Below are 16,326 nucleotides of genomic sequence, written 5' to 3'. Positions count from 1 at the left end.
ATAAAGTCGCTATATTTTTGAAAAAAAGAGACAACAAAGGCTTCAAACCTCTTTGAACATCATCATATATTAGTGCAGGATGCAACTATCCATTAACACAATATTGTCATATTTTTTGAAATTTTCTCAAATTTCATGTGTCCCCTACGAAAATATAGAGTTTTTGGTAAATGTTTTATATACTGAAGCCAATAATCTTAAGTGTTGTTTTAAAATTTCTAACCATATTCTACATTTTTATTAATGTATTTTAAGCTCTTTTTCATTGTATATGGGAATCAATATATATTTTATCAAGTAATTTAGTAAAACTTCATAATACTCCCTAAATCGAAGGAATAACCACTATAAAATCACTTTTTTCTTGAAAAATGGAGACAACAAAGGCTCCCCTTTTGAACATTATTATATGTTAGTGCATGATGAAACTATGCATTAAAACAATATTGTTGTATTTTTTGAAATTTTCTCAAAATCTATGTATTAACCCCTACAAAAATATTATGTTTTTTAGTAATACTTTATATAGTGAAGCCTATAATCTTTAGTGTTGTTTTAAAATTTCTAACCATATTCTACATTTGTATTAATGTATGCTAATCTCTTTTTCATTATAAATGATCATCGTTCAATTGTTTTTAGAAATTAATTTAGTAGAACTTCATATACTCCCTAAATTAGAGGAATAACCATTATAAAATTGCTATTTTTTGAAAAATAGAGACAACAAAGTCTCCAAACCTATTTGAACATCAACATATATTAGTGGAGGATGCAACTATGCATTAAAAATATTGTCATATTTTTTGAAATTTTCTCAAAATCCATGTTTTAACTAACCCCTACGAAAATATTGAGTTTTTGGTAAATGTTTTATATACTGAAGACTATAATCTTTAGTGTTGTTTTAAAATTTGTAACCACATTCTACATTTTTATTAATGTATTTTAAGCTCTTTTTCATTGTATATGAGAATCGATATATTTTTTATCAATCAATCTAGTAAAACTTCATAATACTCCCTAAATCAAAGAAATAACCACTATAAAATCCTTTTTTCTTGAAAAATGGAGACAACAAAGGCTCCAAACCCCTTTGAACATTATTATATGTTAATGCATGATGAAACTATGCATTAAAACAATATTGTCGTATTTTTTGAAATTTTCTCAAAATCTATGTATTAACCCCTACAAAAATATTGAGTTTTTGTTAAATACTTTATATAGTGAAGCCTATAATCTTTAGTGTTGTTTTAAAATTTCTAACCATATTCTACATTTGTGTTAATGTATGCTAAACTCTTTTACATTATAAATGATCATCATTCAATTGTTTTTAGAAATTAATTTAGTAGAACTTCATATACTTCCTAAATTAGAGGAATAACAATTATAAAATTGCTATTTTGCTTTGAAAAATAGAGACAACAAAGGCTCCAAACCTCTTTGACCATCAACATATATTAGTGCAGGATGCAACTATGCATTAAAACAATATTGTCATATTTTTTGAAATTTTCTCAAAATCCATGTGTTACCCCTACGAAAATATTGAGTTTTTGGTAAATGTTTTATATACTGAAGCCTATAATCTTTAGTGTTGTTTTAAAATTTCTAATCATATTCTACATTTATATTAATGTATTTTAAGCTTTTTTCATTGTATATGAGAATCGATATATTTTTTATCAATTAATTTAGTAAAACTTCATAAAAGTCCCTAAATCAAAGAAATAACCACTATAAAATCACTTTTTTCTTGAAAAATGGAGACAACAAAGGCTCCAAACCTCTTTGAACATTATTATATGTTAGTGCATGTTGAAACTATGTATTAAAACAATATTGTTGTATTTTTTGAAATTTTCTCAAAATCTATGTATTAACTCCTACAAAAATATTGAGTTTTTGGTAAATACTTTATATAGTGAAGCCTATAATCTTTAGTGTTGTTTTAAAATTTCTAATCATTTTATACATTTGTATTAATGTATGCTAAACTCTTTTTCATTATGAATGATCATCGTTCAATTGTTTTTAGAAATTAATTTAGTAGAACTTCATATACTCCCTATATTAGAGGAATAACCATTATAAAATCGCTTTTTTTAAAAAAAATAGAGACAACAAGGGCTTCAAATCTCTTTGAACATCAACATATATTAGTGCAGGATGAAACTGTGCATTAAAACAGTATTGTCATATTTTTTGAAATTTACTCAAAATCTCATACGAAAATATTGAGTTTTTGGTAAATGTTTTATATACTGAAGCCTATACTCTTTAGTGTTGTTTTAAAAATTTTAACCACATTCTACATTTTTATTAATGTATTTTAAGCTCTTTTTCATTGTATATGGGAATTGATAAATTTTTTTTGTCAATTAATTTATTAAGACTTCATAATACTACCTAAATCGAAGGAATAACCACTATAAAATCATTTTTTCTTGAAAAATGGAGAAAACAAAGGCTCCAAACCCCTTTGAACATTATTATATGTTAGTGCATGATGAAATTATACATTAAAACAATATTGTTGTATTTTTTAAAATTTTCTCAAAGTCTATGTATTAACCCGTACAAAAATATTGAGTTTTTCGTAAATACTTTATATAGTGAAGCCTATAATCTTTAGTGTTGTTTTAAAATTTCTAACCATATTCTACATTTGTATTATTGTATGCTAAACTCTTTTTCATTATAAATGAGAATCGTTAAATTGTTTTTATCAATCAATTATTTTATATCATATAAAATAGAAAAAATGTTTGTTTGGATTAATAAATTTTATTTATGTGTTTGCATCATTTTAATCATATACGTAATATTTACTGAGTTTTTAATTATCGATATATATGTATTATTTAATAATATGTAAAAGAACATATAATACATAAAACTAATTTATATAATATTTATCCCACGCAAGGCGCCGGTCTTAACCTAGTACTTATTAACACTTGAGTCTATAGCTATTCAAAAAATCAATAGTAGTTGTGTTTAAGACTATCATGTCCTAAAATTGAGACTGAGGGCAATCATCTTATTTCCCACATTGGAATAAATATATTAGCGTTCTATGTTTTTATAGGGTGAACAAAAATATGAAAACTACATACTTTGTGGCAAAGGTTTATCATTAAAAAATTGGAAATAACACTTGTCATAAAAGTGTTTTTCCTAAGTTGTCATAAAGGTTAGATTAAATTTATTAAGAAAAATAAGGAGGTTATGAGATTTACCATTTCATCTATATTTTGCCTTTTAAAATTTTAATTCCAGTTGGACTAAGATTTTAGATGTGATTGGGTAGAAAAAAGATCAATGTAATTAAGAAAAGTAAAGAAGGTATAAGATTTACCATTTTTATCTATATTTTTTTTTTTGAAACTTCAATTCCAGTTGGACTACCGTTTTCGATGTGATTGGATAGAAGAAAAAAAATCAATGTAATTAAGAAAAGTGAGGAAGGTATAAAAATCTCTAAATTTTCTTTTTGGTAGCTTCTTTCTCTTGCTCACATTGCTAGTGATACGGTGTAGAAGAAAATAGATTAAAAAACATATCATTTACCATAAAAACTATGAATTTTAAAAAACTTATTGCTAGATATTAACCCAAAGAAATATTTAAGAAATTAATAGCAAATTAAAACAAAAGGGGACAAAATAAGTTTAAATGATGCGCATTGCATATAATAGAATATGAAAGTCTCTGGACACAAATACAATAGGCATGCATTGTATTTGATGGGCTCTAGATGAGCATGCTTTATTCACATAAAACAAAAGTAGATATTAGGAAGAATTAAATAAAATGATTATTCAGGTTTTCTTAAATCCTTGATGCAGCTTCTCGAGATAATTTATTTACACCAACCTTCACAATTTTGTCTGGTCCCGGAGCAACCCCCAGTGGAGGAACAACAAAAGCAAGTCTTATCTTTGGTTTTGAGTTTTGGGCATACTTTTTGGCTGCATGTTCCTTTAGCTGCATCGACAACTATATAAACAAAAAAGTAACAACAATATCATTTGGAGGAAAAACAACTATCGAGGATATGATGATGGAATTACAATGGTGAAAAAGATAGATGATGAACAAATGAAAACTATTATAAATGCATACATTCTTGAAGAGGAGATAAAGCAATCAAGATGATGCAAAAGATAGCGAACTGTGATGACAACATATTGTTTATGATAACGTTTATGATTAATTCTTTTGAATTTAAACTTACTGGTTTGATGGTTGAAAGCTCCTTTTAAGATTGATTAATTTATAGATCGAAGTGTTGCTCGCCTTGCATGGCGATCCATAAAAATGGGTAGATTTGTTTGACTTGTTTTGTGGTGATTATATTAGTATTTATTTTTTTCCTTACTTAATTGTTTACAGAAACAGTCAAACTATTGTATGGTAAAGAAAAATACATATGAATTATTAACTGATTTTTTTAAAACACAAACTACTAATTATTTATAATCAACTAATTCTTAATATATATATATATATAGAGAGAGAGAGATAATAAAGATTTTACTAAATGTATCCATGAAGTAATGCTAAGTACCACGGCGTTGCTACTGCAGTTCTTCTGTTCATCCATGGCTGTTTTTGGGATTGGACAATCCCGGGGACAAATACAAAGGGACTAGACACAATGTATCCAAAACATGTTTTTAAGTGATAAATGTATTCAAACAACTTGGATCTGCTTCTTGTGTTGAATCTCAAATATAATAGTTGTCTGTTCTTGTTTGACTACGGATTGGGTTCGAGATGATTGGTTTTTTTGCTGAGTCAGTTGGGATTCAAATGAACCTAGTAAACATTTTTACAGCCGTCAGCAAACGTCAAACGCTAACACTGTGAACCATTTGTAAACGTTTAAAAGTGAACCAATTAATAAGCTTTTGGATAAGGGTCTGACTGGTTCAAATGCAGCGGTTGCGGTTGCGGGAGTTTGTGGATGTGGACGGTTGCGGTTTCTAGCAGTTTTAAGATATTTGTACGACTGGTACTGCGGTTAAAAATTGGTGCGTTTGCGGGTGACCTATGACTGGTTAACTACCAAATGCGGTAACAGTCAAATAATGAATTAATAATATTTATATTTAATATAATTATAAAAATATCAAAAATCATAAAATTATAATAAATATAAAATTTATATTTAGAAAGTTATAATTTTAATTTTTAAAATTTTATTGAAATTGTTTTTATTATAAAATTTTATAATATTAATTAAAATATAATAGATATATTTTAATATTTTCATAATTTCAATTTTAAATTTTTTATTAAATATTTTTACTTTTGTATATATATTGTTTTAAAAAAAAAATTTTACACTTCCGCAACCGCCCGCAACCGCAAACGCTAGCTGGAGTTAGCTTTTGAATTTATGAGATTCGGAGCGGTTTAAAGCGGTTTAGAGCGATTTGAGTGATTGTTGCAAACCGCCGACAACCGCTACCAACCGCAAAAGCTGCGTTTGCGGGTGGTAGCGAGAAAACCAGTCACCCCCTTACTCTAATGAATAAACTAAACTAATGGAAATTAAGATTAAAATATGTATTATGAAACATCATTTTATCATCATAAAATGAAAAGAGTATAGTATAATGAATGGTTTCAGAAAAAGAATAGCAGAGTGAAATTATCTAATCAATAAACAAAAGGTTAAAAGGTTTCTAAAGCAACTTTTAGTGTTCATTGTCATTTCGTCCATTGAATGTGCACTAAAGTTTTCAGTGAGTCATGCTTTGTGTCCACCGTTGAATGTGCTTCGCTGTTCACCACTCACAGTGTTGTTTTTCTTTTCTTTCTTGTTTTTTCCACTGTGGTTTTATTACATGCAATAAACCTTTATCTTTCACAAAATAATTCTTTAGTTAAACATGGAAAATACAGTTTTACATTTAAAAATTGTTAATCGCTCAAAAGAAAATTGCAAACGTCTAACCATATTATTAAGAAATATCGTATTATTATATTCTTTCTTGATTAAATGGTAGATGAATCAGATGCTGTCAGGTTTAATGGAACAGGCTGCGTTCTGTTTAAAAAGTAGCTAGGAAAGGCACTTTTGATGCTTTTTTTTTCCTCTGTATAAAATAATATAAAGTTAAAAACAAAATATCTCAGGTTTCAGGTAAAAAGAGGTACGGTGCAATCGTACTGCAGCCACGGAACAAAAGTCCAAATTACCTTAGCTTTTGTTGTGTTTTCTTTTTTGATCAAAAGCTTTTGTTGTGTTAAGTGTGTTGTCCATTACTCCACTGTTTAATCATTTTCATCTCTTCGTCTTTGCTTTGTCAATCAAACGAAGTATTTACGTGCCTTTTCTTCTTTCATTATCTGAGTATACAAGTTTTATATCCAACATTCAAATAATCATCTATGGATTTCTAAAATCAAGATAACCCAGACAAATGTGTTTGTATATTTTTACCAAAAAAAAAAAAAAAAAAGTATTTGTACATCTTTCTGATTGAGCTATTATTGTCCACCCTATACACTAATAATTTTTTTTTAAATGATACTATTAAAATATGGAACCTCTTAAAAACTTTACAAATAATAAAGGTGAAATAAAGATTGGCAACTTGGCTGTAATGTATGGTGATGCTACGTTCTGCATCCACACGTAATCCCAAACACACCAACCTCTCACGCCAATTATTGCTATATTTTTGGTTTTATATCCCAAGAAGTGAAATGGTTAAAGCAAAAATATTACATTTAAAAAAAAAAGATTTTTCTTTGTCTCTGACATATGATATGTTGTATGATGTATATGATACGACGGGTGCTGTACTGGTCCATTAGTGAGCCGAGTGGGTCTCCTCTGATTACTTTATCATCCATTCACATATGGTAACCAGCTAAACACAACTCTTTATTCAAGTTCCATCATAACCAAAATATTTGAGTAAGAATTTGGTGTCAAAGGGCCCCTTCTTTACATACTTTTTTTCTTCCTTATTGGATATTTATAAAACAAGATAAATGATGAAACGCTCTAATTAGCCATTTTAGCATGTATATATTTATAGAAAATGTATTTAAATTAATATCTATGAATTATTGATATTTATAAACCAAAATTATAACTATGATTAGGCATTTTTAATGTAGTAAAAACATACTTATTTGGGATTACACTATTATTATAATTTCAACCACAGAAAATAGAAATCATATGCTTACTTGTAAGTTTAACCATCAGTTTTATAATTGAAGGAAAATATATGTATATTAAAAAACAAAATTGGAGGAATAAATAAATACAATCAGCCTCAGCAGGAAAACTCCACTACTATATAAACGCGTCATCGGCTTAGCCAAATTTCACGCCCTAAAAATCAGAGATTCCAATAACTTCTCTCTCTCTGTTAATACGATTCTGATTCTATTTTTTCTCAACCAATGGGCCACGAAACAAAGGCGCCGACGGAGACCACCACCACCCTCGTGTTCTCGTACGGAACTCTGAAGAGAGGATTCTCGAACCACGTCCTGATGCAAGATCTGATCCGATCCGGCGACGCTTCTTTCAAAGGAGTCTACCAAACCTTAGAGAAGTACCCCCTCGTCTGCGGACCATACCGAGTCCCTTTCCTCCTCAACAAGCCTGGATCGGGTCAACGCGTCACGGGAGAGCTTTACTCGGTCTCTCCCCGCGGCCTCTCGCGTCTCGACGAGCTCGAAGGGATCAGCCGGGGCCATTACGTCAGACAACCGATCCGTCTCGCCGCGAAGGAAGAAGGAGGAGATCTTGAAACAGAGCGTGCGTTATCGTCGTGCTTGGTGGAGGCGTATTACGCGCACAAGAGCTACGAGGAGGAGCTCTGGGAGAGGAATAGGAGGAGATCGTTCGGCGCGTACACGGAGAAGGAAGCGCGTGGGTATGTGAAGAGGAACGATAGGCCGCAGCATCTTAGCTTCTTGGATCATATCCGTATTTTCGTTTCTTCTCCATGTGACTGATTTTAATTTTCCCTCTCTCTCTCGGGAAAAAAATGGAAAAAGAAAAAAAACACTAGTTACTATTACATGTTGTAAGGGTCCCATCGGTCCTTCGTATCCGTACTACGGTTGTCCTTGGATTAGGTTCTGTGATTTCTGTTCGGATGTAAAACAATATAAGTCTTCTGTCTTAATAAGCTTTTGGTCGCTCTTGCTACTTGTGATCGTTTTGTACCCGAATCGAATCTCTGTTTGTAATCACTTATCAGAGATAAATTGTTCTCCGTCACAAAACTCAACATTATGTAATCAATTTCTCTGATAACAGTTTTTTTAACGTCTATAGAATTATAGATTGGAATTTAAACTACTACGCGATGTAAATTTTGATGTCACTCACTAGGCAAGAAACCAACTTGCAAATGAGAAAATAAATATTTATTTTAAATTAAACAACTAACGTACGTAGGTGTGTAAAGTCTCTGCGTGACTCGTGACAAGACGACAATGGCAATGTTAATAATATATGAAGAGCCCAATTATTTGAATTTAAGACCTTTTAATACTAAACTACCATTTGCCTTTTCATATGGACTAAAACATAACATATTCCAAAGATTTCAGATACATCAAGAAACAACTAACCTTGGTCACGTCACTATATTGCAAAAAAAAGAAGGAAAAACTGAACAATTTTGTTTGACAATACGAAATTGCAAAAAGAAGAAAAACTGAACAATTTTGTTTGACTAAATACAAAGATTTTAGTCAATTTAGATCCTTTTCAAACTCTTCACCAACTCCAGTTACTTGAACAGTATACCAATACCGAGACTAGTTCATGATGCAAAGTAGAATATTATCAACCTCAAATGCTGTTTAATTATATTTGTTTTTTCTAATCAAAATGTCTCTATTAAGAGATGTGCCAGATATAAATAAGTTTTTCTAATTGTTAGTAACCAGTGAATGAGTAATAGCTACTGAAAATAAACGGCCCAGCCCAAAATTCGGATCGAATTAGGACTTAAAATCCGGTCCGACCCAGCTACGACACCTCCTAAAGACAGACAGGTTTATAGCAAGTAGACAAAAGAAGTATCGTATGGCGAGAGTATTTTGATTGAACCTTTTGAGTTGGTTTTAATAAATCCAAAAGCTATTAGATAGATGTCTAAAGCCACAAAGGTTGTCGTACCATAGGGCCTATACAAAAAGGCTTTTTCCGCACGTAGATAACTCCATTTTGATCATGCGTTTGCGGTTGATTTGAAGCAAGTCTCATCGCTGGTAGAGTAAACGCAGCCATCGTTCGAGAGCTGTTCCAATGCGTCCCTGCCATTACATATTTACAGAGACCAAGCAGTTGATGTCAAGAAAGATTACATTATTTATGTTGCAACTTTGTCAGTGAGAAAGAATGGAGAGATATACTTGACTTGTTGCAGCGGAATCCTCAACTCCCGTGCAATCACGTCGCAGTGGACTCCAGCTTCAGATCTCCTGGTGTATTCAAAATATATATAACCAAATATCAAACTCAAGTCATGCTTATAGAAGAGTGATCGAGGGAAAGATAAAATCAAACGAAAGAAGTTGAGTTTCAAATAGTAATATAATTAACACTAGTACAAAAACATTCATCTTCTGCAACAACTCGGTTTCAAACATCGGCAACAAGGCTTATATAACTGTGGTATGTTAAATGAGTTTTACTTAAAACACTTAACTACGGATGGCTCATAGGACTTTAGTGGTTGATATGCTCTCATTTATTAACCAAAGTCCAATCATGAGTATTGAAAGTTGAATGGATGATTACTCTTGGGAAGATTAGATGAACTTACAGGTGCATAGGTCGATTCAGGTAATTTAAGACTGTCTGCCTTACGCCATGCATTGGATCATTGAACTGGTTCGAGAACTGAAAAAATATTCTTCGATGATTAAAGAGAGCCACTAGAGCATATAAATTTTTGACTTCAAGATTGGATCTGTCTATATTATACCTGATTAGATGGACCGGTTTGGAATGGCCTTGCAGGCGTTGGCATTGATGAATATGGCTGAGGCCTAGGAGTTTCAGTAGCCTGAGTAATAGAACCACCCTGAAGTAGTTGAGGTTAGTATATAACAAGTTTTAGGCTCTGGAACAAAGCTTTAAACAATGGTAAGGGATAGGCTAATACCCGTGGCTTGGTGTTGTACATGTGAACATACATACACTCGGTAAAGTGGTGTACAATCTCGTTGAAGTCAGTGATAGGCCTGGAAGCATATAATTAGACTCAAAATTCAGATTCAGGAAGTTCATTTACTTAAAGACAAAGAAATATAGAGCATGTAACATTTTAAACCACAAAGAAATATCATATAGATATAAATATAAATCTCAAAGCTAGAAAGCCAATGTGATATGGTTTGTTAAACCAAAGTATCATAGACTGCTCGATTATGTCAAGGAAACAAAGATACCTGACTGAGAAAACATTCATAGATCGCTTCCCCTGGAAACTTTTCAGGTGACCATGTAGGCGAACATACATTCCCAGCCTGCAGAAAATGTAGACTATCAGAATCAAAAACTATACCAAATCAAAGAATCTACAAATGTTCTGCAGAAATATACCTGACTGCTTCCATTTCTTCAGTTTCTTGACGTTCATGACACCTGCAGATCATTGTTCACTGTGAATTAGCAAGACATCTTAGAGGCCTTATGAGAGCATTTTCAAGTTGAAGTTTTATTCAAACAAGAAAAATATATGAAGTACATACCATCTGATGCACTCAACGCAGCCAGTACCATCATCTACAACAAAATCGACCTGGGTGATTCTGTTCTCAATCCTAGAAACTCGTCCAACAATTGCAACCTAAACAAAGACAACACAAGGCTCGAAAATACTTAACTCAGTAGACATCAAATCTATAGCATAAACACACCAGCAAGCTCAAGATCACCAAAGTAAATAATCTATAGATGTAAAACATACTTGACTGAACTTGACTCAGTAGACTCCAAACTTAACCGTTAATAGCCAAATATGCAGCAACAACAACAAGACGGCATAATATCTCAGAAAATGTAAATGAAATTGCCTATTGATATCAATCTTCATAACCGTTAACACTTAACTCAATAGACATAAAACCTATAGCAGAAACAAGTTTGACACCAAGCTCAAGATCACCAAAGTAAAGAATCTACAGCTGTTCAACATTCTTGACTGATAACTTGACTCGATAGACTCCAAACTTAACCGTTAATAGCCAAATACGCAGAAAAAACACAGCAAGAGAGCATAATACATTAGTCTAAGTGCTGAAGAAGAAAAAAAAAAGAGCTTACAGTGTTGATATCAACGCCGTCTATGGAGAAATTCGATTCACCATTGGTTGAAACACTGTTCAATTGCTTCAACGTCAGTGGAAGCAAGGTACGCGCATCTCGATTCTGCAAAAAACAAATGAAAACTCAATACATCGCAGCTAATTTTCCCGAGAAACCACTGGAAACCGAAAGGATCGGATGCATCAAACGAGTATCGAAACGGCATGATAATAATCGTAAGCGAGGAAACGATTGATCAAACTAATCTATGGCGAAGAAGATTTAGAGATGCGGGACCCTGGAAGCAGATGAGGATTCAGGCGCTTGCGTAGTGGCCTGAGAAGGCATGAAACCGCCGCCGGCGAATGCGGCGTTACCGTCGAACTCGCCTCCGTACATGGTTTTAGATTCTCTCTCTCGAAGCCCTAATGGAACGCCTCGTCGCTTCGGTGGAAATAATTCGAAACAGCGCTTGAAGATTCTGGAAAAATTCTGTGCGTATTTAAGTCTTTAAATAATTATATTATATCAACTAATTAATGGATAATTGTGTGTATTGTTCCCGCCAAATAAATTCCCATTTTCCCGCGATGGTTTTGAATTTTTTTCCCAAGTGTTTCTTTTTTTTTTGTTGAAAAACATATTTGTATAGTAATCTGAATGTTATTATTTTCAATTTACTTAAAAGTCATTTATATATAAAATACGTACATTTGAAAAATATACATGTTTTGTGTCCGAGTGGTAAGTGTAGTCTGAAGTTTAAACATAATAAATTATATTTTGTGGGTTAATTAATTTTTGTGGTTACTAATCACTTGTGATAATATGTTCAAATTGACAATATACAACAGAGTTTGAGCATTATTTTAGACGGTAGAAAGCGGATTTAAATATTTATAAGATTTTTTTTTTAAATAATTAGATTTGATCAAAAAAGTTTGAGCTATATTGTTTTTTTATTAAACGATATCTTTTTTTGTTGCTTCACTGTTTTATTTATTTCTTTTGATAAAACTTAGTTAGAACTGAGTATTATCTTTAATCCCTAATCCAATGTTTATAGTTTTATAAATTGTAACTATAGATGATTTAATGATTTGATTTATACGTTAATTTGTTTGGTTGTCATCGATTACGTATACATCGGAGGATGAGATAACTAAATTAGATTTATTGATATATATTACCTATAAATTAAAAACAAATTTCATTAATTTGATGTATTATCTAAAAATATTCTATAATATGCTATCCAAAAATATTTCACATCACAATATTTTGAAAATAAATATAAATCTATGTCTGTAGTTTTACGTATATATAAAATTATCTTTTTTAGATAAATTATTTTATCGTATATAAAAATTAATATTTAATTAATTATTCTAATGTTTGTTGAATTGATAATATATCTATTTAATTTTTTTTGTAAAATTGTTAAATTGGTTTTCAATTTCTTTTTATAAATTGTTGAATGATATTTTTAAACATATATTTAGGTTATTTTGATATTTTTAGGTTCTAGGAACCTCGTCAGACAATGAAAAATCTTACTCAAATCCTGTTTGAAAAATGGATTTGTATCTAAACGTGTACATGTCCATTCTAAATGATTATGCAAACAACAAATTTTTTTTGTTAACGGGTTTGAATTCTTGTCAATAACGGAATAATTTGATTTAAACATGTAAAAATTATTGTGATAAACAGATAAAATCAATGACGTCGAATTATTATGGTAAATACAATTAATAAAATAGTTCGAAATAGTGAAAGAAATATAAAAGATATAATAAAATATTCATAATAGATGAATTGTGTTTTTATTTATGTAATAAATAATGTCAAATTTTTGGAAAAGACAATAAACGAAATAGTTAAAATTGATTTTAAAAATGAATCCGATGTAAGAAATCAATTAGAATTATGTAAGTAATGTTTAAACTTTAAAACTTTAGTTTTAATAGTATTGATTATCGATAACTTAATGATATATAATTAATTTGTTTGGTCGTTATCCTCTGCGTATTTATCGGAGCATATGAGTCCCAATCGGGATTTGGTTAAATTTTATGTGAGTATATATAGGCATGATGATCTTAGCATTATCTGTGGCTAGACAAAACCTAAGCAAAGCTTTCTATCATTCTGTCTGTTGTGGTTCATCAATTGTTTCCTTTATATGTCTTTATCTCTTGATCTCTCTACTCAAACCTAACTTTGAGCAAGTTTGATTTTATTTTTTTCAGGTTGATCACTGATCCTTAGCAGCAGCAACAGCACCAATCTTTGACCGTGGCAATGGATCCTACGATTAAGACTAAGTAAGCGTTTCCGATATTCGTCTGATTGTTCTAACTCTCTGCTGCTTCATCTATATTTTTAATCACGATTGTATGTTGAGTTGTTAGTTGTTGCCTCCATTGATTCAGCTGCTTTAACATAAGGCTTTACTAGAGTGTGTGTGTGTGTGTGATAGAGAGACATGAACACTAGTTCTTGTTTCAATCCAGATATACAAAAGTAGACAGTATTTTAACACTTTTAATTGTGTTTCTTTTTAATCAGTGTGTTTTGGTTATAGACTTTTTTTTTTTAATTTGGTTCAAAAGCGGAATATATTCTATTTTAGCTACAATCACTGGTTTAATTGGTGATGCTTGTATAGTTATTGCTATATGTTTCCGGTATGCAGTAGTTCCATAGTAGCATTCTATATTAATTTAATGGACTCATTGTTAATTGTACTGTTGAGGTTTCTGTTAGTGTGTTTATTGAGATTTTTTTTTGCAAGTTTAGTTCATTCTCAGCTGTCTCTTCTCTTGCTTGCCTGATGATACTTTTGGTTTGTTTTCTGAAGCAAAACTGGTCTATCCGAAACCACTCTGCGCGCTCTGCGCAAATCATCTCCAGGATCTTTAGGAGTGCCTAAACTGAGTCTGATAATGACAAAATCTGAACCTAATTCTTCTTCACCGACCCGTCTTTCACTTGACCGCTCTCCTGCTAACAGGTCTCGTAAGGCTCCAACCCCACCAGAAGTAAGTTTCTCAATGGTATCTATCATCTTCTCAATATCTTGAATTTTCAAGAAGAATTGTTTGATATCCATTGTTCATTGTCTAATGACTGTTTGCAGAAAACTCGTACACGGAGTGTGAATGGATCATCAGAATCATCACAACCTCGGTCGATCCAACTTAAGGAAGATCTGAGGAAAGCTAATGAGCTGATAGCATCCCTCGAGAATGAACTTGAACAAGTGCGGGAAGAGTCACTCGAGAAACTCTACGAGGCTTTAGAAGCTCAAAAAACGGCTAAGGAGAGTTTCGAGATTGAAAAATTCAAGGCCGTTGAAGCAGGAGTAGAGGCAGCTCATTTAAAAGAAGAAGAACTAAAGAAAGAACTCGAGATCGTCAAGAACCAGCACGCTTCAGACTCGGCCGTTCTTCTTTTAGTAACCCGGGAGCTAGATAAAGTTAGCTTAGAATTGGCTAAAGCTGACGATGCCAAGAACATGCTTATGCATCAAGCAGATGATGCTAGCAAGAGGGCTGCTATTTTGAAAAGCGAGCTTGAGAATGCGAGAGGTTTTAAAGCTGAGGTTAAAAAACGAGATAAGATCATCGAGAAGCTTGATGGTGAGATAGAAGTTTTGAAGATGGACAAGTCTTACGCGGACGGGTCTGCTGACCAGTGGTGCAACAAAACCATAGTATTGGAGAGACAGCTGGAGGAAGCCAACACGATGAAGAGAACCGCCTCGGCGTCTCTTGCATCCCTGACGAAACAGCTTGAAGGAAGCAATAAAAAATTGCGCGCTGTGGAGTCTGAGGTGACTGATCTCAAGGATAAGGCCAAGTTGATGGCGAAGATGGGGCTTAGGCAAAGCCAGGATCTCGAGAGATCAGGACAGATGCTAGAGGCTGCGGAAGAAGAGGCAGTGAAACTGAAGAGTGAGGTTGAAACTGTGAATGAGGAGAAAAGTAGAATCTCGTCAGAGCTGGAGAGGACTAAAGAGAAGTTGTTGAGTCTAGGTGGTCGAGATTACGAGACGCAACTAGAGCATTACAAGAAGATGCTTGACGAGGCGAGGCTTGAGATTGATGTACTCGTCAGTGCCTTGGAGCAGACCAAGATGAGAGAAGCTGGTTTGGTGAATCACGTGAAGAAGTTTGAGGAAGAGGTTTGTTCGATGGGGAAAGAGATTAATAGGTTGGGTGGTTTGGTTAAGAGGACAAAGGAAGAAGCTGATGGAGCGTTGAAGAAAGAATCTGAGATGAGAGATGATCTTAAAGAAGTGGAAGATGAGGTGATTTATCTTCAGGAAGCTCTAAGGGAAGCGAGGGGTGAAAGCTTGAAGCTAAATGCGAAGATGTTGGATAAAGAAACTGAGTTTCAAAGCGTTGTTCATGAGAATGATTTACTCGTGAAGAAGATCAAGGAGTTAGAGGAAGCATTGGCCAAGAAAGATAGTGAGCTCAGTGAGAGCGAACAAGACTATGATTTAGTAGAAAACCTTGATGGAATGAACGTGAAACTTGAGGAGAAGAGAGAAGAGAAGGAAGATTCTTCAGATGGTAATGATGATGATGATGATGATGATGCAGTTGAAGTTGAATATAGTATGTGGGAAAGTTATCATACTGGGAAGAAAGAAGCTTTCCACAAGGGGAAATAAAACGTCTCTAAGGTTACTTGCAGTTTTTTTTTGGTGGTGTTGTGGAATCTGACTTATTACATATACAGAGGCACACACATCACTCTTTATCGTTTTTGACTCCATAAGTGTTCTGTCTTTTCTTTTTTTTATGGCTTTTGAAATAGGTTTTTGTTTAGTTGGACTAATATGATTGTTTTCTTTTTTCGATTATTTTGGCCTTTACTGTTTTCTTTGTTCTTGCCTCATCAACAAACTCTGGAACAAAATCTATGTTTATGTTAAGGTTTCTGTTTTTTTTTTCTTGCTAAAAAATATCCAACTTTTGGTATTATTGTTTACAATGTTG

At 32.4% G+C, this 16,326-nt stretch overlaps 3 protein-coding genes across 4 annotated transcripts; 2 read left to right on the top strand and 1 right to left on the bottom strand.

Annotated features, from left to right (window-relative positions):
- The first annotated feature begins 7,206 nt into the window (after nt 1-7,206).
- LOC125580817 (putative gamma-glutamylcyclotransferase At3g02910) lies at nt 7,207-8,197 on the top strand. The gene has a single exon (XM_048746015.1). The coding sequence runs from the start codon at nt 7,441-7,443 to the stop codon at nt 7,999-8,001; it is 561 nt and encodes a 186-aa protein (XP_048601972.1). The 5' UTR covers nt 7,207-7,440; the 3' UTR covers nt 8,002-8,197.
- An 889-nt stretch (nt 8,198-9,086) lies between these two features.
- On the bottom strand, nt 9,087-11,844 carry LOC106432868 (replication protein A 32 kDa subunit B). Of its 2 annotated transcripts, none has more exons than XM_048746013.1 (10): nt 11,612-11,844; nt 11,333-11,437; nt 10,759-10,856; nt 10,610-10,651; nt 10,456-10,533; nt 10,170-10,248; nt 9,990-10,088; nt 9,828-9,904; nt 9,415-9,483; nt 9,087-9,315 (listed from the first exon to the last, which is right to left on the bottom strand). In XM_048746013.1, exons 1-10 carry the CDS (start codon nt 11,711-11,713, stop codon nt 9,231-9,233), a joined length of 834 nt encoding a protein of 277 aa, XP_048601970.1. In that variant the 5' UTR covers nt 11,714-11,844; the 3' UTR covers nt 9,087-9,230. The 2 variants fall into 2 exon arrangements, with proteins under 2 accessions (XP_048601970.1, XP_048601971.1); XM_048746014.1 differs by having other exon boundaries at nt 9,990-10,070.
- A 1,685-nt stretch (nt 11,845-13,529) lies between these two features.
- On the top strand, nt 13,530-16,262 carry LOC106435799 (WEB family protein At3g02930, chloroplastic). The gene is made up of 3 exons (XM_022688591.2): nt 13,530-13,641; nt 14,178-14,358; nt 14,457-16,262. Exons 1-3 carry the CDS (start codon nt 13,619-13,621, stop codon nt 15,996-15,998), a joined length of 1,746 nt encoding a protein of 581 aa, XP_022544312.2. The 5' UTR covers nt 13,530-13,618; the 3' UTR covers nt 15,999-16,262.
- Nucleotides 16,263-16,326: the final 64 nt, after the last annotated feature.

The sequence above is a fragment of the Brassica napus genome, chromosome C1, assembly GCF_020379485.1.
Source record: "Brassica napus cultivar Da-Ae chromosome C1, Da-Ae, whole genome shotgun sequence".
In the NCBI taxonomy this organism is placed as follows: Eukaryota; Viridiplantae; Streptophyta; class Magnoliopsida; order Brassicales; family Brassicaceae; genus Brassica; species Brassica napus.
This window is presented reverse-complemented; position numbering and strand designations above follow the sequence as displayed.

Coding starts and splice junctions, on each gene's coding strand:
- LOC125580817 (XM_048746015.1), top strand. CDS start 7,441: ATGGGCCACGAAACAAAGGCGCCGACGGAGACCACCACCACCCTCGTG.
- LOC106432868 (XM_048746013.1), bottom strand. CDS start 11,713: ATGTACGGAGGCGAGTTCGACGGTAACGCCGCATTCGCCGGCGGCGGT. Junction 10,652..10,758: donor TGCGTTGAGTGCATCAGATG/GTATGTACTTCA, acceptor AATGATCTGCAG/GTGTCATGAACGTCAAGAAA. Junction 10,089..10,169: donor TGTACAACACCAAGCCACGG/GTATTAGCCTAT, acceptor CAACTACTTCAG/GGTGGTTCTATTACTCAGGC.
- LOC106435799 (XM_022688591.2), top strand. CDS start 13,619: ATGGATCCTACGATTAAGACTAA. Junction 13,642..14,177: donor GATCCTACGATTAAGACTAA/GTAAGCGTTTCC, acceptor TGTTTTCTGAAG/CAAAACTGGTCTATCCGAAA. Junction 14,359..14,456: donor AGGCTCCAACCCCACCAGAA/GTAAGTTTCTCA, acceptor GACTGTTTGCAG/AAAACTCGTACACGGAGTGT.